The sequence below is a fragment of the Telopea speciosissima genome, chromosome 11 (assembly GCF_018873765.1).
Source record: "Telopea speciosissima isolate NSW1024214 ecotype Mountain lineage chromosome 11, Tspe_v1, whole genome shotgun sequence".
Classification (NCBI taxonomy): Eukaryota; Viridiplantae; Streptophyta; class Magnoliopsida; order Proteales; family Proteaceae; genus Telopea; species Telopea speciosissima.
The window spans coordinates 27,288,190-27,315,369 of NC_057926.1; the positions used below are offsets into that span (position 1 = coordinate 27,288,190).

Below are 27,180 nucleotides of genomic sequence, written 5' to 3' on the forward strand. Positions count from 1 at the left end.
TTTGGTTCTAACAACACTTCCCTCGCCAAGTAAAAACCCAGCCATTGCCTACACCATAACGCTAAGGTCAAAAAAAAATTGTTGAAAAAGAAGCTTTTAATGGGCTGAAAATCCCTAAAACAGAAGCACTACTGGTATACGCGACTTCCTAGTGCTTTTATAGATTCAGATCATGACAACCGACAGAGATGGTGAGCTGCCGGATAGTGAATTTTTTTCGTGTACGGTTCCTTGACCGGTGCGGTTCCCTAGTTCCTCTCACAAGAGGAGGGTGGATCCCACCTGACAGACTGTTTGGTCAGATGCCCCGGGTGGGTCCCACCCCCCTTGTGAGAAGAACTAAGAAACCGCACCAGTCAGGAAGCTGTAGACGATAATTATCCGCCTGATAGTACTTCCTCCTCTCTACCGTATGCAGACACCTGACCTTTTGAGGCTGGGTTTGAATTGTTCATTGTGTGTTTCGTTTTTTCAGTTTATCTTTTTTGGGGCTCTTTTTTTTTTTTTTTTTTTTTTTTTTATAATGTTCTGGGGTTTGGGTCTTCTGAAGAGTGGGATGAGAAGTTCGGTTGATACGTTTTGACGAGTGGTAATATGTGTTTGTCACGCTTACTATGAGTCGGGTTGGGGACTTGGACAGTTCGGTGATATTTTCGTCTTTGTTTTCTTGTTTTTTACCCCTTATTGCTCCTTGATTCGTGATTTCTATCTGCTTTCAGTCGTTGGGTGGTTCTAGTAGTACAGCTCTTCAGCTTTTCCCTAACACAAATCGTATTTTATGAACAAAGTCGATTGTTGCTTTGATTCTCGAGAGGAAAAGTGATCAGCGAGAGTAGGGGTATTTGCAGGGAATGGGCTGGAAAGGAGGAGGGAGGACTGCGGGGCAGGAATCGGCCAGGTAGCCACCAGATTTTAGCGCCTGCTGGCAAACGAATGGGGGAAGAAAGAAAGGGAAGAATGTTTCGAGAATACAAAAGTGGCACTCTATTATAGTGCCATGTCATTTACATGGAGGACCAAAGAAAAACCGGTTACAAATTCTGTTTGTAACCATCAGACCCTAAAAAAAATCCCATGCTGAGATGTTTCATAAAATTAAAAGAAAGCCATGTCCAGATGATTAATTTCAAGTGAAAAAGGATCCGAGAAAAAATGATTGAAGCATTTTCAACGATTACCAAAATACAGATTTTGCTCAATAGAGACACCACCATTACAAAATCTGCCCAAACTAGTATAAAGTAACCACTATTTTGAATCATTAAAAATATCTAAATGGGATATTACAAGAGTATACTCCCAGGAAATTTTTATCACCTCCAATTCGCAAAAGCACGATAAGGCCAGATTCTACTTGGCTGGAAAATGAAACTATATCTCTACATTAGCATCACTAGACCTCGCTCCCTGTGATGAGCCATCCCCTACTTCAACCGACAACACCATTGCCCTGTAAGTATCACCAGTAGTCCACAGACAGCCCTTAGCCCCTGGAGAGGCACCTTCACAACGCACCAATCTACCAAGGAAATGTTGGGGACGGGGAGAACAAGGAGAAAAAAAAAATTTAAGAGCACCTTCCCGTTCACCTCCAAAGAAAATTTGGGAACGATCTAAGGCACTCACTGAGAGAGCGAACACATGATATTAGCACCATCAAAGATCAACCTGTCAGCTATGAATCTACCATCTCATCCTGTAGCTCATTAGGGGCAATAAGCCCTGGAATGGTAAGCATCCGCTGGCGCTCCTTTTCTCTCTGAGCTGCAGCCTCTTCGGCATAGAGATCTTTGTTATCCTGCAACAGCCTTGAGCATTAGAATGAAAATCATATCAGACAGCCTAGAGAAATATGTAGGGATATTACTATTTCAATTGACCCCGATCTAAGTCAATCAATGATTAGAAAACAATGGACTGTAACAACAAACATAGAGATGCCACTTTGATCCTCTGGATTCCTAGGAATATGTATTCCTCAAAACCTATATGGCTGGATAGTACTCTAGGGCCACCCATAATAATTGACAAATCATTTCCCTCCACTCTCGCTAAAAAGGACCGTGTCCGGGAGCATGGGCCCCAGACACATGATGCAGCAAAATGACCACCCTGCTTCCAATGAAAGGTGGAAATTCAGCCCCCGTTGATGCCTCTGTGTGCACTCCCATTGGCCCCCGTGCTGGCGCAAGGGCCACACTCCCAGACATAAAACTCTTCCCCTTTTTGTTAAATACACAAGTACTGGGGTTGTACTAGAGAGAAAAAAAAATTGGCTCTCGCCCAACTCCAGCATTGTAAGCTTTTTAGTAGACATGCACCTGAGCCCAACCCGGATGATACCAGAGACGGGCAATGGGGTATGCCTGTTTACAGCACTCAGTAGAAAACCCGTGGGACATTTTCGTGGGAAAAAAAAATTAGTAGTGGAAACTGGAAAAGTATTTCTGCCCGATTAAACGCAGAAATAGAATTTGTAAACTTCATAAATAACTAGAATACCACTTTTAACTACTAACATAACTAAAATGGAAGATGAATCCCTTCAAGTAGAAGCAAGACAATCATGAATACAGCATTTGCTAATAGTGTATGATTACTACTGACATAACAAAAATGAAAGATGAATCCCTCCAAGTAAAAGCAAGACAATCATGAATATAACATTTGCTGCTCGTAAATAATCCAGCACATGTAAGAAAAAGGTGTCGGTGTGTAATATGAGATAGCACCAGACCAGGGGGAGTAGAGAGGAAAAACTTTAAACCTTTCGTCGATAGGTTGAAACACCCCCCCCCTTTTTCCCAGAAAAAAAAGGATGTTATTTACTCTCGATTGGAGACAAAAATTAGACAGTAAGCAAAACAAGACTGGTCTGCCTGAGCACAGAGGGAGAGCGGACACAGCTGAGTATTGAATTTGTAGGTGTTACGTATGGACAGTACATTCAAGATTCAGGTCAGCCGATGGATAATTGTGCAGTAATTCTTGTGTAACACACATGTAAGAAACAGATGCACCTTCAAGCCAACAGGGAAGACAGAAAGTGGAAGTCAAGTCTGATCCAACTACTTCATCACATTACCTGAGCTGAGAATTCTTTAGACTGCACAAGAAAATCTCGGATGTGATCCTTAAATGCTGAGAGGTCATTCCTCGACTCAAACAGTCCATTTACAAATTGCGTAACCTGAAAATCAACTTTGTTCAAACCAATGATCTATTGAGAAGAAAAGACTACACTTAAAGTTCAATTCCCTACCTCCATTGTGGTCATATTGGGAAATGATGTACCCAAAAGTTTTATGGTGTATTCACGTACAAACATAGGGTTGTTGGGATATGGATAAGGAACTGTAGAGGCATCCCACAAAGGTTCTGTTAATGATCCAGAGTCCACCTGAACAAGCATCAAAACTGTTATGATCCTGCTGGTGAAAACAATTGAATCAAAATCAGGAAATTTGAACTTTCGGTTACCAAGCAAAACAAGTGCTGCAGCACTGATACGTGCAACTTGAACCCTGGTTTATGAAATGTGTCTGTCAGAACGGCAAAAATCTCTTGCTCAATCGTCAAAAAGTAAGTCCGGTGAAACTGATTGCAGAACTCAGAAGCCTGTATAATCCATTAGAGAGTAAGAATCCACATCGTAAGCAGAAAAAGATGATGCAGTACAGTAAGAATCACACCTGAAAGTTCTTCAGCATCTCCAACAAAAGATTGAGCCCAGTTTCAGCAATATTTCTTTCAGTATGCCGAAAAGCCCAGATTATAGAATCCATTACAAGCTTCAATTGCTAGTATGGACCAACAAAAGATAATGGAAACAGATCAGCTCATCAAACAGTGGTCAAAAAACAAAATATTCCAAGAAAAAAGGTAGGTGCACAAATGCAAATGTAGTAACTTAAGAAAACCAATCGCATGATATTATGATGACAACAAAGTTAAGCATCAATCTCGGAACAACATTTGTGACGGTTCAATAACCAACCTGACTTGACAAGTGAATCAAGGCAGGAAAACAATGTGTAGCAATTGCACGCAGTAAAGAAAAAAATTTAAGGCGATGCTCTGGATAGTCTTCGAAGTTCTTTGTAATCATCTGCAATAAAAGGTGATTTGACAAATAAGAAAACCGGGAGGGCATACAAAAATGAATGACTCATTTAACACCAGCGACATATTCACCTCAAGTGTGCACTCAAAAATGGCTTCAAATATACGTGGCACATCCTCTGTCATTACACCCTTGTACCTAGGCATGGGAAGATAAAAAGTAACAATACCAAGGGGAATGGGTCACAAGCAGAAGTTAACCATAAGTCATAATTATTACACAGTGACTAGTAAAAATGCTTATGCTGCCTTCGCAATGGATTCTAGTAAAGGCTCTATTTCATGAACAATTTATGGAGTAAACAATCCCACTTTAAAAAAGAAAACCACAAAACCTAACAGCACAACTGTAATGTAATTGTGAAGCAAAGATCCAGAATGAAGATTTACAATATCAATATTCGAAGGAATGCACAATTAGACAACACCACAGCAAATAAAGCATCTAGAGTAGTCCCCATCTCAGAATGCAGTCAATTTGCCAGCAACACAATTACCAGGATCCATTGTGTTACAACCGCTTATACGTAAGTTCGAGCTGTTAAGTACGGTCAAAAACAATGTATATTAAACACCCCTCCCTCCCCCAGACGTGCAGGCCTGTACACACACGACCCTATATGTGACACGTACTCATGCCTGCACACCATCACGAGGCACCGGGTGAGAAAGTGTCGGGAACCCCATTGCACTTCCCATGGATCAAACACTTGACCTACCTGCTCTAATACAATGTTAAAACCATTTATACTAAAAGCTCCAGCTGTCAAGTAAGGTCTGTTAGAGTTTATGTCATAAGGGCACTTTGGCCACTGGTTATCATCTTATTGTCTTACATTGTATTTTTCCTAATACCATGTTAGTAAGTCAATATAAGGGAGAGGAGTCCATACTCTCTCTTATACGATTCCACTCTCTTTCTGTTCCTCTCATCTTCTCTACTTCTCTTCTCAGCTCTTACTTTCTTCTCTCTTCTCCTGAATCGGTCCTTGCAAAATTTCCAACTTGGTAACAGTCTAACAGAGCCAGGGTTGAGAGTCGACCAAGCATGTAAATCCTTTGTACCACTCGTTGGAACCCTACAAGAGTAGAGGGTTCCAATAGAGGCTATACTACATAAGAAAACACACTTAGAAGATCTAATCAAATTGTTTCATCAACTAGAAGACCTAATAGGAAAAAATTGGAGGATGTAGACGTTGTTTGAAGAACAAGAAAGCCTGTACACAGTTACAGACACCTTCTCCTTCAAGTTCTTGTTTCTCTTTCCTCCAGCAACATTTGAGAGTGGGGTTGGGTTTACTAGAATCTCCCAGGGGTTATCCTTTTATCCGCATAGTCTCGGTTGCTAAAGGAATGTATTGTTGGAGCACAACTCATCCCCTAGAAATCTGCCAGGTACCGCCAGTTTGGTTTTTTGACCTATGTTTTATCTGAAATGCTCAGTTTCTTTTTTTTTTTTCTGGTGTGTGTGATTTAGTTGTTATGGATTGGTGAGTTACATCATTTAAGACTTATTCATTCTTATGAGATGAAGCCACATCGTGAAAAGTGTATGTGATTTGTTTTTCTTCAAGTTTCTATGGTTTGTTTCCTTGCTGGAATTTTTTTCCGAGTACTGGGAAAAAAGAATTTGTGTAGAGTATACTTCCCATTTGCTTTGGACATCAAACTGGTTTTCTAAGTGCGTTTGGACATCATGTCAGAGGTTAGTGGACCTATGGAAACTTCGACTAGTGGTTTGGGTGGTATCAACCCTAGTCTATTTATATTTGAGAACCCCATCTCCCAACTATCCATTGTGAACTTGGACTACACCAACTATATGGATTGGGCTCACTCAGTGAAGTTGTGGTTGCAACGTTGAGGGAAGCATGGGTACATTACTAGTACCATTAAGGCTTCTGAATCAAGTGATCTGATGCATCTGAAATGGGAGGCCGAGAACGGCCGAGAACACAACCATTTGACCAACTGGGTGACTCGGCGAAGGTCTACGAAATCTTTCAGAAAGTCATCACAATGAAGTAAGGTGACAAGACTTTTTCAGAATATTATAAATCAATTATTAATCTCTGGGAGGAGTATGATCACTATCGGGACCCTCCAACTGTTCAACCAAACCCGAGGAAAAAGCAAAGGTATATAGGTGTTGCGTCAGGAAATCGTTCGGCGGTCCCTTGAGTGTCGTCACCTGCAAAAAGGACCAAGAGTGACAAAGGAGAACCGGTGTGGTTCCAGCCTAGGACTCTCCGATGCCAAAGTCAGACCTCGCTGCGCAAACAGATGAATGAATAGTAGTATTCAAGATGAGTTGAGGGGGTAGAGTACCTTCCCTTTTATAGTAGTGCGTGGCGGTGTGGAGAGTCCCAGTAGGTATGGAGTGGTCTTCGCTGCGGATAGAGTCCCTGAGCAGCAGGGCGTGTTCCTGATTGGTTGCCTTCCCGAGAGATGTAGTGTCCTTGATAGACTAGGTAGTTGTCTTCCAGGGAGATGTGGTGTCTTTGAAAGTTGCCTTCCTGTGGGACGTAGTGTCCGGGTGGCCCTAGTAATCTTGATGGATAGACTCATCTACGTGGTAGATGAAGTTCATGGTGTATGAGTCTGTTTACTCCACGTGACTCGATAGGCGGTGGCCTAGAGTCCTTGGCGATGTTGTCTTGTTGATGGCGATGGTGACTGCCGTGTTCGAGGGAGACGGTGCCCGGGGATGACGTGTTCAAGAAAACCGTGCCCGGGGATGACTTGTTCGGGGAAGCCATGCCCAGGGTCTTCGTCCAAGGGGGTTGGCGCCCAAGGAGGTCCACGCCCCCCAAGGGGTTGGAGCCCAGGGAGGTCCACGCCCCCAAGGGGGTTGGCGCCCAAGGGTGACCGCTCCCATGGGTGTTGGTGGATGGTGCCTACGGTTGGTCCTTCACTGGCCCTATTTTGGTTTCCTTTCTTGGTCCGAGACATGTGGCGACCTCTGATTGTTTGGAGTGAATTTGGGTTCATCAATAGGACACTTGAGAAGGAACAAGTTCTTATTCTACTTGGCGGGCTGAATCCGGAATATGAGCCAATCTAGGTGCAAATTTTGGGACAATCACCTCTTCCATCTTTATATGAGGGATGTAGCTCTATTTGCAAGGTGAGAAGACCTGAAGAGTTGCCATGGACACTATACCATATATGGAGAGATCTGCACTTTCCTCCCGCTCCCATAGAGATTAACGTATTGGAGGAAGAGGCCAGGGGTCACACCGTGGAGATGACAGAGACAGACTCAGATGTGATCATTGTGGGAAACTCAGAAACACTAGAAAAAGGTGTTGGGTGCTTCATGAACGTCCCTCTAGACTTGCACCTACTAGTATGCGGGGTGGCAGGAGAGGGGGATCCAGAGCATACACTGTGATGGCTGAAACTGAACATGTGGAGTCCCATCTAGACTACAGGTAGATCGCAGCTCTCTCACAAGGGAAGATCTAGAAACCTTTCAACGGATTATGTCACAAATGGATAGCCTTCTTTCCTCTACCATAATGCCAGCTTCTTCTGCTTCAGCCTTGCAATCCTCTACATTAGCTCCTCCCACTGCTCCTTGGATAATTGACTCTGGAGCCACCGATCACACGACTGGCATGTCTCAGTGTTATGATATATATTATTTCTACTTTGGTAGGGATAAGATTAGAGTTGCCAATGATTCCCATTCCTCTATTTCTGGTAAGGGTAGTGTTCATGTTACCTCTTCCATTTCCCTTGATTTGGTTCTTCATGTTCCTAAATTTGCCACTAATCTACTATATGTAGGTCATTTAATGAAATCCTTGAATTGTTGTGACTTGTGTCCCTTTTTTCCTTCTTATTGCCTTTTTTAGGATTTGATGACAAAGAGGATTATTGGCATTGGACGTGAAGAGAAAGGGCTCTACTTCCTTGAACCCCAAACGCCTTTTTTTTACTACAGCTCAATCTTATGTTTGTGGGCATAGCGAGAACAGCAATGTTGATTATGTGATGTTGTGACATCAACGCTTAGGCCATCCCTCTTTTAGTGTTATGAAAAAAGTTAGTACATCAATATAGGGGAGATGAGTCCACTCTCTCTCCCATACGATTCCACCCTCTTTCTCTTCTCTTTTTTTCCTCTTATATTCTCATTTTCTCGTCTCAGCTCGTATCTTCTTCTCTCTTCTCTTAAATCAATCCTTGCAATATTTCCAACTAGGGCAACAACAATGTATATCAAAACATTGCTGAGGTGATAATACCATGTAAAGAAACGAGGAAGGAAGGCAAAGGGGAATAACAGAAAGCCAGATCCACATTCCTTAAAAGGTAAAACCAAAACAGCTCTAGTTTACAACTGAAGCTCATGCAAGATAAAATATCTACAGCAAACCACTATCTAACATTTTGAGAAACCAATAAAACATACCCCTGTAACATATGAGATGTAATAGTGGACACTAGGAACGTGTGATATACAAGTCTTTTGAGAAATGAACTCTGAAACCATCAATTATATCAGCACCAAAACATCTCAACTTTGGCTACCATAATAAGCAAGTGTTCTAGTGGTTGGCTACCATAATACGCAAGTGTTCTAGTGGACACATTTTTGTTAGAATAGAGATCTAAATGAAAAACTTTAAGGCCAGTTCCTTGTTCCAGCACCATGCTTTTCATTTCCAATGCACCCAGAGTTTACCGTAGTAAGCCCATAGTCCACTCCCCAACACCCCCCCCCCAAAAAAAAAGAAAAAATACAAATATATTGAAGGCCATCTGCCTACCCAGTTGACAAGCCTTGTCTAAGCAAAATATTTCATCTCAATACTATCTATGTAGGAGACATTATTTATGCAGTCACTTTGATGCAGTAACACTAGCCTGGCTACAGAAACAAGACCCTGTTTTGAAGCCCACACCAAGGAGAGCCAGGCCTAAACTTGGCCTCTGGTTCCAGTAAGGATAGAATCGGAATTTTAGCAAATATTTAGGGTATATTAGTAAACTGAAATTTATTATTATAGAGTACGTAAATAGATATAAACATGTACCTACCAACCCCTCACCCAACTGATTAAATGAATAGAAGTTTTTGAGTTTCATGATTGCTGGTTGCTCTCACTGGAGATCAATTAGGCTGGTTCGATTGATCTTTCTTCCCCCTTGCTTAGTTTCAGCTCCAGGTTTCAAATCCCAGGTGTGATTATTCCTTCTCTTCTTCTTCTGCTTCATTTTCTATGCCTGGTTTCTATTTTTGAATGGATACCATAGTTATCTAGGCGACACCATGGCGTCCAGGCGGAAATCTGGGGGTATGGCGATGGGATGCCTTATGGTATGTAAGAAAGGCGACCGCCTTGGAAAGGCGACCGCCTTGGTCACCAAGGCGTCTCCTAGGCGACGCCTTGTGAGCAAGGCAGTCGCTTTTTGGTGTTTTTTTTTATATTTTTGTTTTTTAACTTTTTTTATGTACTTTAAGTTATTCTAATTGAAAAAATGTCATTGGTTGTAAATTTTTGGTTCCATGCTGTGAGAAGCATGGAATCATATGTTAAACTTACAAAAAAAAAAAACAAAACCAAACCTAAATACCAAACTCGATTCACCTAATCACCTTAAAGGGACATACCAAAATCAAAAAGAAAAAAATGAAAGAGAAAAGAAGCAGCGCAGCGGCGACTTGCAGAGACTCCGACAGAGCTCAGCTCAGACCTTCAAGGCCTCGACTCCTTCTCAGTCCACATCCTCCACCGGCGTCCGGCGAGGCTAATTGTAAGTTTCGTGTTTTTTTTTCCCTTTTTCCTTCTAAAATCTAAACCCCTTTCCCCTATTTAAGTTCTAACTTCTAACATCTCCTCTCCACTGACACCCCCATTTCCAGCATCCACCCCCACCGGCGACATCTCCAGCAGTCCAGCTTCCACGGTCCCTCTCAGTCCCAGAAGGTTCCACTGTCGTCCGGCAAGGCAGCGACATCTCCAGCCTTGTAAGTATTGTGCTTTTTTTTTTGTCTTTTTTTCCTTCTAAACCTAAACCCATTCTAACCTCTCCACTCTCCATCAACGTCTCCATCTCCAGTGGTCCAGCCTTAACCTCCACCGGCATCCGGCGACATCTCCAGCCTTGTAAGTATTGTGCTTTTTTTTCCTTCTTTTTTCCTTCTAAACTTAAACCCCTTCTAACCTCTCCACTCTCCATCGACATCTCCAGCCTTGTATGTTCTTTTTGTTTGTTTCTAAAGAGGACCGTGGACTGTGGAGTAACAAACAGTTCCTTTAACTTCATTCAATCTTGTCTTTCTTTCTTTTCCTCCTCTTTTTTTCACAGAATTGAATGATTTATTTATTGGACTAAAATGAAGTGATCACAAGACCAGAACTTGTAAATATTTCATATTTATGAATGGTTTTGAACTTTTGATTGGGCCGCTCTCTTGGCTGCATTTGGGTGGACTAAAGAGAGAGGTCTTTTCGTTTCGTTTTATCTTTCCCTCTTTTCCATGGAGGTCTTTAAGGTTTTTGTAGATATGCCCTACCCTTAGCCGACATGTCATGATTATGCTATTTTGCAATTCCTTGATTATGTACTTCAATTCTTTCATATTTATTTAGGATACAAGTAGAATTATATAAAAATTAATATGCTATTTATGCCTAATAAAATGGTTATATTAAATTTAAAAAAACTACAATGCCTTGTTCGCCAAGGCGCTTAGGAAGGCCCTCAAACGACATGGTCGCCTTGCCGTCTTGATAACTATGATGGATACCCTGTTTTCTAGTCTGGTTCAGCTTGCTTTCCTAGTTCGTATCTCCTCTATAACATTATAATTTGCCCTCGAAATTAGTAGTTACTCATCAGTTGCCAATCTCTTTAGAATCTGCTCTTGTTTTCCAGTTTATCCATCACCTTATAGACCTATCATACAACCTACTCTGTTCCTTATTCTTTCAGCAACTGACCACCAATTAATCCACCCAAAACTTCAGTTTGGGTTTGTTAAATAGACGTGAATGATACTATTGCTTGTGTTAACAGTCCAATTCACATGATATTTGAGAAGTTACAGCCCCTTCTTAAGTTCCAGCTTACCTTCTCTTCTTTCTAATTTCTGAATTCTGTAAACCATTTACTCATAAATACAACCCTCAGGTAGTGTTTTATAAATACATTGATTAATCAGGCTATCTGAAATTGCTTTAATGTCTGAAATTTATCCAGTTTCTGATCTTACTCAAAATTTCTGTTCAATCCCGGTTCTAAGTGTGGTCTCTACCTCTGTGATCTTCTACATTTTATTCTAGCCTTTAGAGCACACTATAGTTAATGTACTTTTGGTCTTCCTGCAAGTTAATAAGCGTAAAACACTTCTTTTACTAACATTTAAGACATATAACAAACATTTGGAATTTCAATTTACAAAAAAAAAAAAAAAAAAAGAGAGGGATATATTTTATCCCCGATGTGAGAATTAGAGTGAGATTTCTTACTCCCCACCTCAATCAAACAAACGGGTTGCTCAGCTTGATTGAGTTCCTGGCTAGTAACCTGAGAAATTACATGCCCCTTGAGGACTCGACGGTTCATTTCCAGGCTGATTTTAAGTCCATAACTGGCTTGTCAAACTAGAGTCGTCACCTTACCCATGTGACAGCAATTGTTTGACCCCCCCCCCAAGTTTTACTCCCATATAACAAAATAAATCATTCCAGACCTCCGCCTTAGTCCATCTTAGTTTGTCCTCAACTTCACAAGGACTCGCTGTCTTGTGTCAGGTTCCTTAAAGTCATTGTCAATGATTTATTCCTTATAAGAATGCCAACTGATCCAATACAATTCAAACTCCAGATTTCTCTGCACAAGTTCTTATGAATGGGGGTGCAAGCCAAGCTGATATCAGACTCAACTTTGAACCTCAAATACCTTGCTCAATATTCATACTGGTATTAGATTAATTCTGCTTTAAAGTATATGATAATTCTAATGTGGACAGCACTGAAGTGGTGATTAGTTCAATAGAACCTTTCACCACCAGCAGTCAAGACCAAAGAAATAAAGAAAATTCCTCCACTAGCAGTACAGACAAAAGCAACTACATTTTCACAGTAATTGTCACTCCAATTGACATATGTCCATTTTGAGAATCATTTTCAGAGACCATTGAACTGCACTCAAATTGTCGATTGAATGGTCCACATCACCCCAAGGACCAGAGGTCCTTTAAAATCATTAACTGTTAATCGACTGCCAATCTGAGCGAATTAAATGGGATTTCCTGGACCAGACAGTTGAATTGACAGACCTGGGGTAGTTTGCAGTAAATGTATGTTTTATTATTTTTTCCCCCTTCTTTGGGTGGATGGGGAACATGATCGCAAGGAGATTCTATTTCTATGTCAAGAGCTCCAGTGCCACAGAGAACAACTTCACAACACGGTCAACAGTGTTTCTTGCTTAACAGCAACACCATACATATAGTGAAGTTAATAGTACTGTATACGTAACGTAAACCAACTGGACTATTCCGATCATTGGACCACCAGCCGAAAGGCCAGAACAGTTGATGTCTGGTCCGGTTTTAGAGTAATTTCCTCTAGTTGATACTTGATACACATGGGAAGAATAAGTTGGAGGAAACTACATGGTTAGAAGACTCACTTATTAATGATTGTCGCAAAAAGTGACAAGACCTCAGACTCCCTGGCATCTGGCAAATTCCTAGCATAGTCACCCAAAACAGGATCCATCATTGGTGGAACAAACTGCTTTCCAATTTGAGGTTGATCTTCAGCTTTGTCCAAGAATGTCTCAATGAGCTTTAGAGTTTCCCTCTTGACCGACCTGTTACAATAAGCAAATAATCCAAATAATAATTAAAAATTTTCAGGATTATGTAGCACAAATGACTCAATCCAAAAGTCACCCTTACCTCAGAAGTTTTACATAGGAAGTTTTAGAGGCAAAGGGCCCTCCTTCGGCAATACTGTTTGAAATAAGCTCACTATACATTCTGTAGCAAGCATCAGATTAATATGAGAATAAGAAACTATTAAACAAGCAGAACAACCGAATAGAAAAAGTGTGTTTCATAAGTCAGAACAGCATCAAGAATAATACAGCAGTTTGAAAAGGGATGCACCTGTACACATTGAGCATGTCTAGAAAGATCAAGGATATCTGGGACAGGAAATATGTTCCAAGCGAACTGGCAACACTAGTATTTGTCTGGCAAGTAATCAATAGTTTAAATTAGTCAAAATAACAAAAAGCAGCACAACCAACAAAAAGGTTCCCCACCAAATTATTACATACATAGAAACCCTAATTGAATTTATCCACCAGACAATACATCGAACCCTATAATACGCCAAAAAGGAAGTCAAAGCTACTGATCTCCCAGAATAGGTAGGAGCAAAGATTGTTTCCACACCAAATAATGCAAAAAGTATCACATTGGTTAGAGAAGAAGCTTATTTTAAACTATTAGTTGTCTTGAAATATGTTTGATTCTAACGACATGGACTGCCTTGAGGAATCCGGATAATGCAAAATCGACCTCGAACTAGGGAAACCAGCGGAAGATTGGTTGCAGCAAGATCAATACAATAAAAGGAATAAATTAAATAACTGAAACTTTTTTTTATTGCTATTCTCTGTTTACATATGAAGAAGAACATCAAAGGTTAGGAAAGAAAAAGAAAGGGATATGGAAGGGGGGAATAGGATCAGCTATCTCAGCCCATCATCCTCTCACCCACAGTATCTCACCTTTGCCGCATCTCACAGCTTCATCAATAGCTATTTTTCTTCAATCTCTGTCTCTTTTTTGTTCAGCCACATACATGTATTTATAATAAAACAACCCAATCCTAATCTAAGTAAGAAACTAATAAATAAAACCTATAATTTCTGAGAATGTACCCACAGCTTGGGCTGAGATTTGACAATGTTATCTTATTCCCCTTCTACTCCTCTCAACCCAAACTTGAGCACCATCACACTGATGGATTGAGAGTTATTCAAGTTCTCCTTACTATTTTCTGGGTTTTAATGTAACTGTACTGTCATCTCTATTACAGAGTTAATTGACAAGAAATTTTAATGCAACTGTACTGGCAACAGGAGTAGGGTTGATTGTTGATTGGTAAGGTGTACACATAGGCCTGATGAAAATAAATTTCAAGAATGGAATATTTCATGTGCCAGCTCATGTACATTGATTTGCATTGTTCTGATACTTTTAACCTTCTTTTCTTTCTGCCTTTTTTTTTAGGAATTATCAACCTAAGATATACAATTCCCTAAACTCAACATAGTAGATCAGGCATCAGTGGGGACCCATTGTCATAACGTGTAACTATCCCTGGTGTTGCATCAGGCTAAAATTAATGCAATTTAACTTAGTAAACAATAACCTTGCACAAATGAAACATTTATATGATATAATAAGAATTTTCACTTTTCACGTCTTCACACTGCATAACCGACGGATCCATACTAATTGTACAATTTCTAACACTACCCTTCCAAAAAAAAAACTTTGCGCAATAGATATACAAGTTCAGCATAAAGGAATGAGTAGCATGCTATACAATAATACCTGCAATATGTTAAGTACAGTCCTAATCACATCTTGATCCTTCAGAAAATCTACGCTCTGACGTGCCTGCCCAATAATTTCTGCCCATTTCTGCAGGAAAATATTAGTTTGAGTCAGTTAAGCAGCAGCACTGGCTAATGCAAAAGTAAACAAGATGAATTGCAACACATTAGCAGTAAGACAACAGAAAACAGAAACAACATGAAAGTATCACAACTTCTAAGAGATGTTAACCCAGTCAGTCCAAAAGGGTAGACATATTGGCCTAGAAATCTTTGTTCATAGGACCGTCTATGGTGTAAATTTGGACATGGTCAAAAGTGATAGCAACCAAACCAATATCATTCCATTGGGAAGAGCTACATTGGCCAACAGAAGAAAGTTAGAAGGGGTTTTCATTCAAGTGGAAGAAGAGATCAGCCAATTTTCTCTGGCTGATGAGCATTAGCCTGCCAGAGGTGGGTAGGGTTGGCAGAAATTCTCCATATGTAGGCAACTACCCTGTTCAGTAGTCCCGACTGGGGGTTTTTAGGACTTGGCCTATTGTTGTTGTTGTTGTTATCGTTGTTGTACTACATGCCTTTTATCACCTATATTCTGTTGCAATAAATTTTTCTTTGTTATATATCAGGAAAAAGAAGGGGAATGTCGGAAGTTTGTTACATTAGTGTAGGGCTCAAAATTGCTTTAGTAGTTGAAAATACAGCTGTGTATTTGATGTCTCACTCTTTTTTGGATATGATTTTCTGTTCTTTGAGGTGGCCATGGTAGTCTTGCGAAAGTGAGGTTGGAGTAAAAGGCAAGGCAGACATCAGGGGTAAAGTTGTTATCTTCTGGTTCCCTTTTTAGCTCTCACTTTTCCTTCAGTATCCACTCCTTTAACTCAAAACCATGGTTCAAGATTTCACGAAATATCGCCGATATATCGGGATATTTCGGAAATCTCGACAATACCGAGACGAAATGGCAAGGCGAAATGGAAAAAGTTTATATTTCGGTGATATTTCAGGATATTTTGGGATTTTTGGGATATTTTGGCGATATTTCGTGATATTTCTTGCGAGTCTTGCACTCTTGTGAGTTGTGAACCTGTGACTTTGTGTATTGACTATTGAGTATTGAACTATTGACTATTATCGAGTTTATGAGTTATGAGTTATGACTTATGAGTTATTTTTGTTTCATTACTTTGTTTAAATTTCTTATATGTCTTTTAGTACCTAATCAATGTGTATTTAATTATTTATACATCAAGGTCGGCGACCGTATACTGTCAATCATGGGTGCAAACCCAAAACACCACTTTGAGTTCATTTTTTTTTGCAATATAAAGGTTTATATGTGTTTATGTAGCTTACATAAGGGTGTACATGAAGTATTAGGTCTTAATATGGCCAAAAACCCACCGAGATGGAGTGCCGAAATATGGCAGAAAAAATACCATATTTCGGCGATATTTCGGTTTATTTCGGATATTTCGGCCATCTCAACCAGCTCGAGATACCGAGATATCGCGAGATTTTAAACTATGCTCAAAACATATCTGGTTTCTTCTATGTTATAACTTTGCAGCTCTGATTTTCTTCTCCAAGGAAGTGGTTATTAATAAATTAAAAAAAAAAAAAGAGAAAGAAATAACCATGAAGGCTAAACATCTACCTGATTTGGAAGTTCCATCAACCTTTGCAAAAATTCATCCCTCTTTTGTGGATCAGATTCAGCTTGAATCATATTACCAACCTAGAAAGACAAGCAGCAAGTGACCATTATTACATAACAATCACACTATCCCAACATAGGCACATAAAGGATTAATCCTAGCTACTTGGAGCAAAAAATAATATGTTAACGACATACAGATTCATAAAATGTATGGATCTGGTGAGGCTCAAGATCTGCAACAGTGGTCGGAAGGCCTGTCAACAGTTCAGAAACAAATGGCTCGTTTTCCCCAACCTGCAAATCGAAGGCGATGCAATCACAGCACAATCTGTCAGCCCATATAACATAAATAACTCCATATCCGGGAAAAATTAACAATCCTTAAAACATTATTAGCAATAATGGACAACTAATTATTAGATGAGAATCCTACTGGTATTACTGATTCAACACAGAAGACGGTAATTATAATAAGATGGTCGGTAAAGGACACAGGACAAATTTGCAATAATGAGAATTATTCTCAGCCAAATTCTTAATTGAAATTATTATTTACATACTGTCAAGATGCTTGACACTTCACCGACAACACCCCCCCCCAAAAAAAAAGGGTGCAATCACCACTATTTCTCAATTCACTGTAGTAAACTGGGACAAAAATTACCTGTACTATAACAAATTTGCGCTTGCACTTTTGAACAATCTTTAAGAATGTGTCACAGGCCATATCCTGAAAGATAAATAGGGGTCAGTAAACAAAATGCGACCATGAATAACACATGCATACCCATCCTTGTAAGCAGTAGGCTCATGCATGCATGCAAGGGGGCTGACGAAACTTGACATCAAAATAAGATAGAATTATAGAAAACCATGAATGAAATAGATGAATGGTTGCTCATGCACCATGAAGATTATCCGCAATTTCAGTCAAAACCACCAAGACTTCGTGAACTATTTTAGTTCAGACAAAGGTTGAAATGAAACTGGGTGCGACTCAATAAGAATGCAGGGTTTCAACTGAAATTATAGCTTTTTGGCTGAAATTTCGGTTTTACTCAATTTCAGTATAAAACAATGCATAAAAAAGCATTGTTTCGATCAAAATTGACCTATTTCGTGAGTTTCAAGCAAGGTTTAAAATCTCGTCTCGGTGTTTCGGTTTGACCGAAAAATCCGAAATTTGGTATTTTCCCTACAATGTTTCAGTTGGTCATTTCAGTGGGTTTTAGGCCAAATTAAAGCCTGAAACTTCATGGAAACCTTACTTTAGGCTATATAAACACATGTAAATGTTCAAATTGCAAAAATATTCACCCAACGTGGTGTTATGGATTTTCACCCTTGATTGGGAGTATACGATTGAATCCTAATGTTTAACTTAGTTAATTACACACACGCATTGTTTAAGACTTAAATACTAGAGAACATAATAATTAATAAGCAATTTAAACAAGTAAATTCGCTGCCTAACATAAAGTCACTCATAAGTCATAATATTAAGTACATAATTTAGATGGCATCAATATACTCTCCTAATAGCAGTCAACTAGTTGACTCAAGTGTCCACTAATAATAATTATTGCGCCGTCCAGGATCGATCGCATTCATTGTCCTCTGAGTGTAGGACATATGAATGTCACATTACATTTTGGGAGAAGAAACAAGTATAGTCCTCCACAATTGCATGTAAATTGCATCATCGACATGCTGAAGGTAACCTATCCTAGGATATGAGTCACCAAAGTGTGAAGAACTACCCACTGATCCACTATGATATGATGGCTCTAGGAGCATGTACAGGTACGATTGGTGGGTTGGGTAGGAGAAGATGTGTTAGGAAGCTTCTTTTTTTGGTAACAAGTTCTACAAAGCTTCAATGATGTGTTTTCCAAGTGATTTCGGCGACGATGCGGTGAAAATTTAAGAAGAAATCACAAAATAGCAAAAACAAGTGGAAAAAATCGAAATGGGAGCAAAAACCAGAGTCTAGAGAGCTCACCCGAAATTTTGACATAGGCTTTGCCTTTTTATAGTTGGGTTTCGTAACATCTATCTGAAATTTCGGCGAGATGTTACAAATAGTCAAAATTTTGACATCTCGCTAAAATTTCAACCGAAACTTTGCATTTTTTTCAATTCGCTGTTGCATATCGTTTCGACTGGACTAAAATACTCGAAATATCTGAAATTTCGACCAAAATGAAACGAGATTTTGAACTATGGTTTCGAGGGGGTTTGCCTATTAGAGGAGGAAAACTCAAAAAGAACCCCAAAAATTGGTATTTTTTGCCAAATCACCTACATTTTTTTTTATGAAACAAAGTGTTGATGATTACTAACGCATCTATAGTAACGATTTGTCACATTTGAGCAAGATTTGTGTAAGATCTAAACTTAGAGGTAGACCCTTTGTCAAAAAGGTTTTGAGCCTTCACAAAACTCAATGTGGTACTAACACAGAGAGGAATGGTTTCGTAGGAGTGTTTTAACCTTGGTTGTATACTTGTACTTGACTACTTATAACACTTGTAACACTTTGACGTTGTGTAATATTAAATGGTTTTTCTTCATTCCTAATGCATATTTTAATTATTCTTATTGAATTCCGTGTGTTCTAATACTAAATTATCTAGAATAGGCTATATTTCAGAACGTATATATCAAGATACAGCGTAGACTACGAACCTAGGGTATGAAACAAAACTACCATTTTGGGTATGTTTTTTTACAATCTCAAGGTCCCAACATATTTAGAAATGCTCAATTAGGGTTTCATCACAATTTCGGGCCAACATATGGCAATTTGACCAACGAAATGGCCAGATCAAACATGCTGAGTTTCAGTTGAATTTCAGTGGAAACCTGAAGTATTTGGTTTCAACCAAACCGAAATCTCGAACCTTGCATAGCAAGTGATAGTGTCATTGATCAGGATAAAAGAAAGTCTGTGATAACACAAGTTCAGGATAAATTACAACAGTCAGCTCAACTGCATATCTTTCTCCAAAAGGACAAGCTTTTTAAATCATTTCTATCAGTGAATCGTGAAGATCCCAAATGAATATGGGGATATTCATACTGCATGAATATGAGACTGTTTCTTAGTTTCTTTATCAAGTGAGCATTTTTTTATAAATCTAATGTTTATAACCTGGTTTACAAGGTTTTATCCACTCACATAAAATCTGTGACCTTGAGACTGATTATACCAATCCTGTTCCAGCCATCCACTTTATATATGCCATATCTACTTGTAACTCATAATGTTCATTGTCCTTCGAAAGTATGAAAAGAAAATTAGTAAGCGCTCATGGCTGTCAATGTAAGTGATTGTGTGCCGTTCCATTTTATTTTTTTTTAATAACTTTCCACTATTTCTTACCCTTTAAACACATCCACCTTGCACCATTATCACCTTCTGATTGACAATAAAATAGCTTGTGATGAAGTAGAAAAAAGCATGGTTAAGAGTCGACCACTAAGCAACAACAAACAATATGTGGCCCATTATGCACAGTTTTATCAAACCAATGATTGATCTAGGTTTTGATGACGGAAAGTGAAAATAGAAAAGTACCTAAATAATTATTTTAAAAAAAAAAAAGGCCAGCAAAAAGATACCTGAACTCCTGGATGTGTTTCATGCATGAATTCAAACAACTTATTCACAACAGTTTTCAGGAACTTCCAATGAGCCCTTAGGAACTTCGGGTACTGTCCAACAACATACCTGCCAATTGAAGGAAAAAGACAAGGGAGGGGGAACTGAGTAAAGTAACAGGTAAAGTATTATTATACGAAGGACAAGCATTTATCAAAATATCTTACATAATGTTACTTGCTATGACAGCCTTATTGTCTTTTCCCTTAGTAATTTCACATAAATTGAGGAGATCCCGAATGACCATTACCAGAAATCTATTTTCCTATGAAAATACAGAGCCAAGAGTAAGAACAGGCAAACTTTTCCCCTTTCCAAGACTTCACACTGAACCAAACGAAGCATACCTGCTCCTCCGCCATGGACCCAGATATAGATCCTATTGCCCAGCATAATGTGTTTAAGTTGTTCCATGACCAATCCTCACCATTCAGTTGCTTGCTTAACTTCTTCAACATCTGAGATTCCCAACAAGGAAAATTCAGCATTAGTAGTGATACTAGTAATTCTTTCCAACAAATACCACGAAGTTTGCACAAGATTAACTAAAATGTATCAAGGGTCTATAGAAGCCACCTAATTAATAAAAAAAACACACAATCATTTAAATTTGAATATTGAGGCAGATGAAAGCAATTTCAGACAACACATAAAAGGTGGAAGGTGGTATTAAGCTTCTAAGTCTATAAATGCATGAAGTAAAGAACGATATGGATCAAAGACCCAAAGCAACTTTATAAAATTTACAGAAATAATCCCCTTATCTTGAAGGATAAAGAGATTACTAGAAGAAATGAAAGCTTAATGTCATAAGATTAATCTCAAATACAAATCGCACATTAGAAGGCACTTAAAGAACCCAACCTCTCCAACAGTCCACGTGCCCAAACATCAAAACAAGCAATACATAAATTTACCATGACCTCAAAAAGGCTCGTTGTTTAATTTCAATAATAGAGAATCTAATTTCCAGCAGCAAATGTGCTTTCTAGTCCTAGACTGATCTCTTCCGTTACCAATGGTTTTCTTCTTACCAATAAGCAAAAAGAAGGAAAGAGCAGAAGAAAACAAAGAAGATTAAATTAAAAAAATAAAAATAAAAAGGCCAACTACAGCAGTAGCCTTGTTTTAATTGGAGAGGAACCAGACCTCCTTTCCAATAGTTCTAAAGTCAGTTCCAACTCCACCATATATGCGCTTACTCCAGACCCTCTAGTCATTTTTTTGGGAGAGCCACAGTTCATCAATGTCACCATTTAACGACCTTTCCATAAGCTTTCCCCAAACAATATCTTTCCCTTTTCCAACTCCACCCCCCCCCCGGACAAAATAATTCCAATTAATCACAAGAGAAATAAAATAGCTTTTGATGATGACTGATCAAATTGACAAGAAGACAAAAAGAAAAAATAAATGCTATTTCTATGTGTACTTCATTAATCACTCTCTCAAAGCTTGATAAATGGGAAATGAGCTTGATCCCACCCGAGTGGTGCAACTTATTTATTGTTGTACACAAGATCAATGGGCCTTTCCCATGTTACTTCTCCTTTACAACAAGTTGAAAAAGCCACAGTAAGGATAAACCACCATCTCCCACAAGATTGTGAAGGGACTAACTAACCTACGTACAATTTATAGTAATAGAAAACAAATGCATATAAAATATATTCAACACAAAAATAGCTTGGTCAAGAAAACTTGGTAGGCTCAGAACTGGGCCAGCCCGGACATGCACCCCGGTTTGGTCTGAGTGTGAATCTTTAGTGCCAAACACTGTACCTCGTAGTTAACAAGATTGTGAAGAGACCAACAAACCTAAGTGTAATTTACAGTAATAGAATCCTAACATATGCATATAAGATATTTTCAACACAAAAATAGCTTGATCAAGAAAACTTGATAGGGTCAGGGCAGGACCAGCCCGGACATGCTAGGCTTGAAGCTGACTGTGAGGCTTTAGGGCCCAGCCTGGCCTGGGCATGGCATGAAGCCCCTGGACCTTAGGGCAGGCTGGCCAAGCCCGGCCCGGAAAATTGCAACTCTTATCCACTCTTTGACCTAAAAATGACGCCAACACAATCATTTCCTGTTCATCTTCTCAATAGTTTTATAATTTGACAGAAATATATAACAACTGTTATCTCATCAGCACCACTAATTTTTCCTTAACTCTGGCATATCAGAGTTAACCATATCACCAGGATGCAGGTGCAGTTGTCAAAGCCTGACGGACTCAGAAAATCTTTAAAAATAGGATTTGGAGACTCCCAGGGGGAGGAATACATCTTTTTTAATATGACCATTTTGCCTTTACAAGATCCATTATAAAGCGGCCTCTCTCCACAGGACCTCTAATTCTGCCATATAGCGGAATGATGTAGCAATTTCAAACCATCGGATAGATGGGACAGGCTGGATAGGCCACATGCCACATGCCACCTGCCAAATTTCACATTCAATTGTAACCATCTATTCCTCCTGTATTAGCATTTATTGCCATGCATGTCCATGCAAATGTACCGTGATCAATACCGTGCACTCTCCCATTTCTTGGATTTATCGAAGCTTTATGCAATTTGGCAGACATCGTTTGGGCTGCAAAATGGCATGTGAGCTGGGGACCTAGGGGTCCACCCATCCACAACATTTGGGCCCCATCTAACCATGCCACGTGGCAATATAGTTGACTGTAGAGAGAAGGCTGTCTCCTTAAATCTGATGCTCTCCCTATCCCTTTCTTTTTCATCTTTTCTTTTTCCCTCAAAAGAAAACTTTTTGGCAGATCACAACCCTGTTAAACCCGTCACATACACATGGCTGAATCCGTGCCCACACATATGGACATGTTATTTGTGAGGAGAGTGACGAATCTGGGTAACATAGAAAGTTAATGATCCACATGGGTGCTTTCAAAGGTTACATATTGGCCTTCATCAGAAACTGCTTATTTGCACTCAGCATTTTTAGAAAGCATCACAGTTGGAGTTCCATACACCGTGCTAAAATTTAATTAAAAGAACAAGATGAGATATCCAGTAAGATACACCAAATCACTACTATTAGTTTGATAGAAAATAAATAGAATAAATGAAGAGTTTACAATAGAAAAGTATTGTTATTCAATACCTGCTGTTCAGTATCTTCATGATCAAGATGTGACAAATAGATCAGTGTTTCCCTCATGATCTGTAACATTGAACTGATCAAACAGGCAACAGAAACATACTACAGAAAATCCAGAAATGTACACATCAATACTATGATTAAGATATTGGTGCATAAGTAATTATAGGGAATATAATTATCATTTTATAAGATCATTAAGGGCCCATTTGGTGAGAAGTGATGCAAATATTTGAACAAGAACAAAATAGAAAGTTTTGGAATCACTTCACTTCTAACCAAACAAGACCTATGTTATTCTTCCACTTAGTAGACAAGATAATTTACATTACAAAACGCACATGCCCCCAAAAGAGAACTTCCAGATTTAGATCCAACCTCATCTCACATTGCACAAGTATTTAACCAAAAAAAAGTTGGCAAGCATAGTAATCTTTCATATTATTCACAAACCATTTATATATATATAGACCAAATGTTCTCTGTGTCGGGGCGCAAGCTGCACCCAGACACATGGTGGTGGGCGAAATGACCACCCTACCCCCCTGAATGGCAAGCCCATGTGCCTGGGCGCAGGCTGCGCTGCGGCACAGAGAACATCAGCCATATATATATATACACACATACACACACACAAACTGACAAACATATATACTAAAGAAAAACATAATATCTCAGCAGTATTAATTTGACATGTTTGCCATATTATTCTATAATTTCTGCATTTATTTCATAATAAGTTTATATAAACAATATCAGAACACCAAATATGAACAACAGTACTTTAATTGACAAATATGTAAATCACGTGCAAGCCTTATACACTAATCACCAACCCTCTAAGCTATATATCTTGTGACTAGATGTAAGTCAGTATCTGGAGATTGCACACACCTTATATTGAACAAGCACATCATTGTCTTTCATGGTTTCACGGACAATATTCCCATTTTCATCCTCAACAATCAAAACTTCTTCAGGTTTTGCCATACGACAGATCATCAACATTCTTAACTTTGACATTGGAGGAGCATACATCTGTCTTCGTTGGAGAAGTTGTTGGCCAAGGCCATCGACCATACCAGGAAGCAATGGCATCTGCAGAATCAGTACATAAAAAGTACACACAATAAGCACAAAATTTTTCAGAAATCAATATTTCAGAATAAAAAATAAAGTACCCCGCAGAAAACGAAGACTAAACCTTCAAAAAACTGATGAACACAATTAATATAGAAATGAGCCATAGAAGCATGAATGTAACTGACAACAAATGCCAAACAAATAGCATCTTGTATGTAAGAAATGATCTCCCAATGCCTAAGCAATAGAAACTGCAGGCTTCCCAACAAGAATAAGGCATTACAAAAAAACAAATGAACTTTCACCATATCAGCACAAAGATTCAGAGAAAGTATAATATCAAAGATGTATGTACCATATAATATCTATCAATTAGTAAAATGTATATCCAATTAGTAACCATAATAAAGAATTTCTACAGTTCATATTGAATTCATTTTGAATCTCTAATCTTGAAACTATGCATACCTGAAGCCCCATCAAGCCAACAGTTGCTACAGGATTGTCCGGACTATGTTGGGTCTCAAAAAGTTCTAAGACTAAGGAGTTCCAATAGTCCAAGCAGACCTGCACAATCATATTTCAAGGAGTAAACATTGAGTTAGAAATACTGACAAGCAGTTAACAAATGCACATATATGTTAATGTAATTACCTTGAAAACTTCAGTGTCATCAACGTACGAGATGCCAATGAGATATTCAAGACCCAATAGAAGAGCAGATCTATTTTCTGGATTTGTTTCAAGTATTCGAATATGGGACTGCAAAAGAAAAGGTGCAGTTGGCACGTATTCCCACATTGCATTTTGTTCAGCAGCCAAACAGCATAAATGACAGTGCAGCACATAAACAGTTCATTCATTACAAATAATACATGACAGCATGTAAGCTCTTCATTGAAGGATGCTTTCTGTGCAAATAAAGCTAAACTCTGTTCCAAACACAGAAACTTGCCTTAAATAATGATGTCAAAAATAATGCCAGGTTCTGAATAAATGCCTGAGAAGAAGGAAAAAAAAAAAGCAGCCCGTTAGTAACACAGACAAAAACATCAAAACAATTAAATGCTGACAGAAATTACAAAAAAGTAGACAGCTCACCTGCTCCTCACTAGATCCATGGGCATAAGCATCAGGAATATTTGTTCCCGGTGGAAGAATGGTCTACAGGACATAAAATGTCAGTGCAGAATTCAATGAAGGTCATAGTAAGTCAGTGAAAAGAATTACTGGACGCAACTTGTAAATGGAGGGAGGAAAACACATTGAATTAACAAATAAATCAATGAAATCAGAGATGACACATCCAGTAATTTTAGATAAGAATCTAAATGAATTTAAAAATGCTATTGCAAAATATACCTGTAATTGCACCACGAAAATGTTATACATTTTAACATATTGTGTATTATAGTAGTCACCAAACTGAAGGGCTGCAACCTGTAAACATAAAGATGTTAGGTTTGCACTATCAAGTATTTTTAAGTTCAAAGAAAGATGGTAAGAAACAAATGAGGCGAAGAAAAATGAGACACTGCATACCTCTGTTAAACACTGGAGAGTAAGATTCCGATATACTGCCACCGGGAAGAAATTTAGAAGTGTTTCAAGCTATCATATGCAAAAAAAGCCAATAGGGTATAGGATTAGCAATGGAAATTGAAATAAGTGGAAAAAGCGGACCAGTGAAGGTGTCCTTTATTACATATAAACATCTCTTACATGTCAAAATAAACTCTTTACAAATTCAGATTCGCAACATACAATATCTCTAGCTGTGAGAAAACTAAATTATACAACAAAAATCTACTTTGATTAGTGCACAAACCAGTGGGGACTCAAAAATATAGCCCAGAGGAATCCACGAAAGGAAAGCATGTAATGTAGCCAGTGTTGCTCGAATGAGTTCAGTCCTTTGAGATGCCGCAGAGAGCACATATAAACATAATTCGTGAATGAGCTGAAACTCGCTGCAAACAAACTTATCAATAAGTTACAGTACATAAATAGGAAGCATTTAAAACAATAAGAAACTGTACACAATAAAACCCGAAGAGTGATCATGCAATTGTAAGTTGAGAGAGCTGCGAACAAATAACAACTACTATATTTGCAAAACGGAAGTATCCACTATCAAATGCAAGAAAATATCATCCCAAATCAGTAAGCACTTCCACATGGTAAAGGTCCTAAAAGATACTGTTGATCTAATTTAGATCAACAGTAAGGAATTAGTCCAGAACCCCCTCCCTCAACCCACATGAAGCCAAAAAAGGAACCTCCAGGGTACTCTTAACTTGCCATCTACTATGGACAAAGCCTCACTTCCATTCCTTGATTTAATAATTGCTTGTTCAAGATTAGAAGATCATTCGAGATACATTAAGGACTAATCTTGTGTATAATATCTAAAGCCAAGAGTAATGCATTCTAAGAGATAAGCTAAGATCCTTCAGGGTTGATGACTGTATTATTGAGGCACTAGCTTGAGACAAGAGTGTTGCGGCTTGCAGCTCAAGCAAGATCATACCCCTTGCGCTTGGGACTAATATGCCAGAGGCACACAACCTGTCTGCCACTGGTTGGATTGCTAGATAAAAGCAAACAAATCATAACCCCTTTCTGTTTTACAACTGGACCCTTGGGGCTTGCTCTGGTTGAGTAAATAAAGCCTGCTCTGTAATTTTGAAAATTGGTTTGACCATGCAATTTAGGGTTCGTTATCTTGCAGATAGCTAATGCACTAAAGAACTTACATTTGTAATTCTTTTTTCTTTGATAGTATATTTGTCGCTGATTATTTGCGACTTTGAAACTGTAGTCTTGTCGTCACACTATTTTAATTTGGACTAACCTTTATCATTTATGGGAATACTACATTACTACCTATCCCCAAAAAAAAAAAAAAAATACTACCATCACTTCT

General features: G+C 38.8%; 1 protein-coding gene across 3 annotated transcripts in view; it reads right to left on the reverse strand.

Annotated features, from left to right (window-relative positions):
• Positions 1-1,148: 1,148 nt before the first annotated feature.
• The window catches only part of LOC122645847 (protein EXPORTIN 1A), a 37,952-nt gene continuing 11,920 nt past the window's right edge, over positions 1,149-27,180 (reverse strand). The window contains exons 7-33 of one of the 3 annotated variants that reach the window (XR_006330525.1): positions 26,083-26,224; positions 25,797-25,865; positions 25,617-25,694; positions 25,356-25,418; positions 25,210-25,254; positions 24,909-25,016; positions 24,723-24,821; positions 24,066-24,269; positions 23,175-23,234; positions 20,393-20,503; positions 20,213-20,310; positions 20,006-20,114; positions 17,046-17,111; positions 16,577-16,675; positions 16,379-16,459; positions 14,720-14,809; positions 13,259-13,344; positions 13,049-13,129; positions 12,778-12,960; positions 4,195-4,261; positions 3,998-4,108; positions 3,693-3,800; positions 3,481-3,618; positions 3,263-3,400; positions 3,086-3,190; positions 1,590-1,798; positions 1,149-1,519 (exon numbers count right to left, since the gene is read on the reverse strand). Coding sequence is in view for 2 of the 3 variants with exons in the window: in XM_043839241.1 (XP_043695176.1) it covers positions 1,676-1,798; positions 3,086-3,190; positions 3,263-3,400; positions 3,481-3,618; positions 3,693-3,800; positions 3,998-4,108; positions 4,195-4,261; positions 12,778-12,960; positions 13,049-13,129; positions 13,259-13,344; positions 14,720-14,809; positions 16,379-16,459; positions 16,577-16,675; positions 17,046-17,111; positions 20,006-20,114; positions 20,213-20,310; positions 20,393-20,503; positions 23,175-23,234; positions 24,066-24,269; positions 24,723-24,821; positions 24,909-25,016; positions 25,210-25,254; positions 25,356-25,418; positions 25,617-25,694; positions 25,797-25,865; positions 26,083-26,224 (2,662 nt within the window). In the remaining variant the exon portion in view is untranslated. Of the gene's footprint in view, positions 1,799-3,085; positions 3,191-3,262; positions 3,401-3,480; positions 3,619-3,692; positions 3,801-3,997; positions 4,109-4,194; positions 4,262-12,777; positions 12,961-13,048; positions 13,130-13,258; positions 13,345-14,719; positions 14,810-16,378; positions 16,460-16,576; positions 16,676-17,045; positions 17,112-20,005; positions 20,115-20,212; positions 20,311-20,392; positions 20,504-23,174; positions 23,235-24,065; positions 24,270-24,722; positions 24,822-24,908; positions 25,017-25,209; positions 25,255-25,355; positions 25,419-25,616; positions 25,695-25,796; positions 25,866-26,082; positions 26,225-27,180 lie in introns of all 3 variants that reach the window. The other 2 variants (XM_043839241.1, XM_043839240.1) reach the window with 2 other exon arrangements.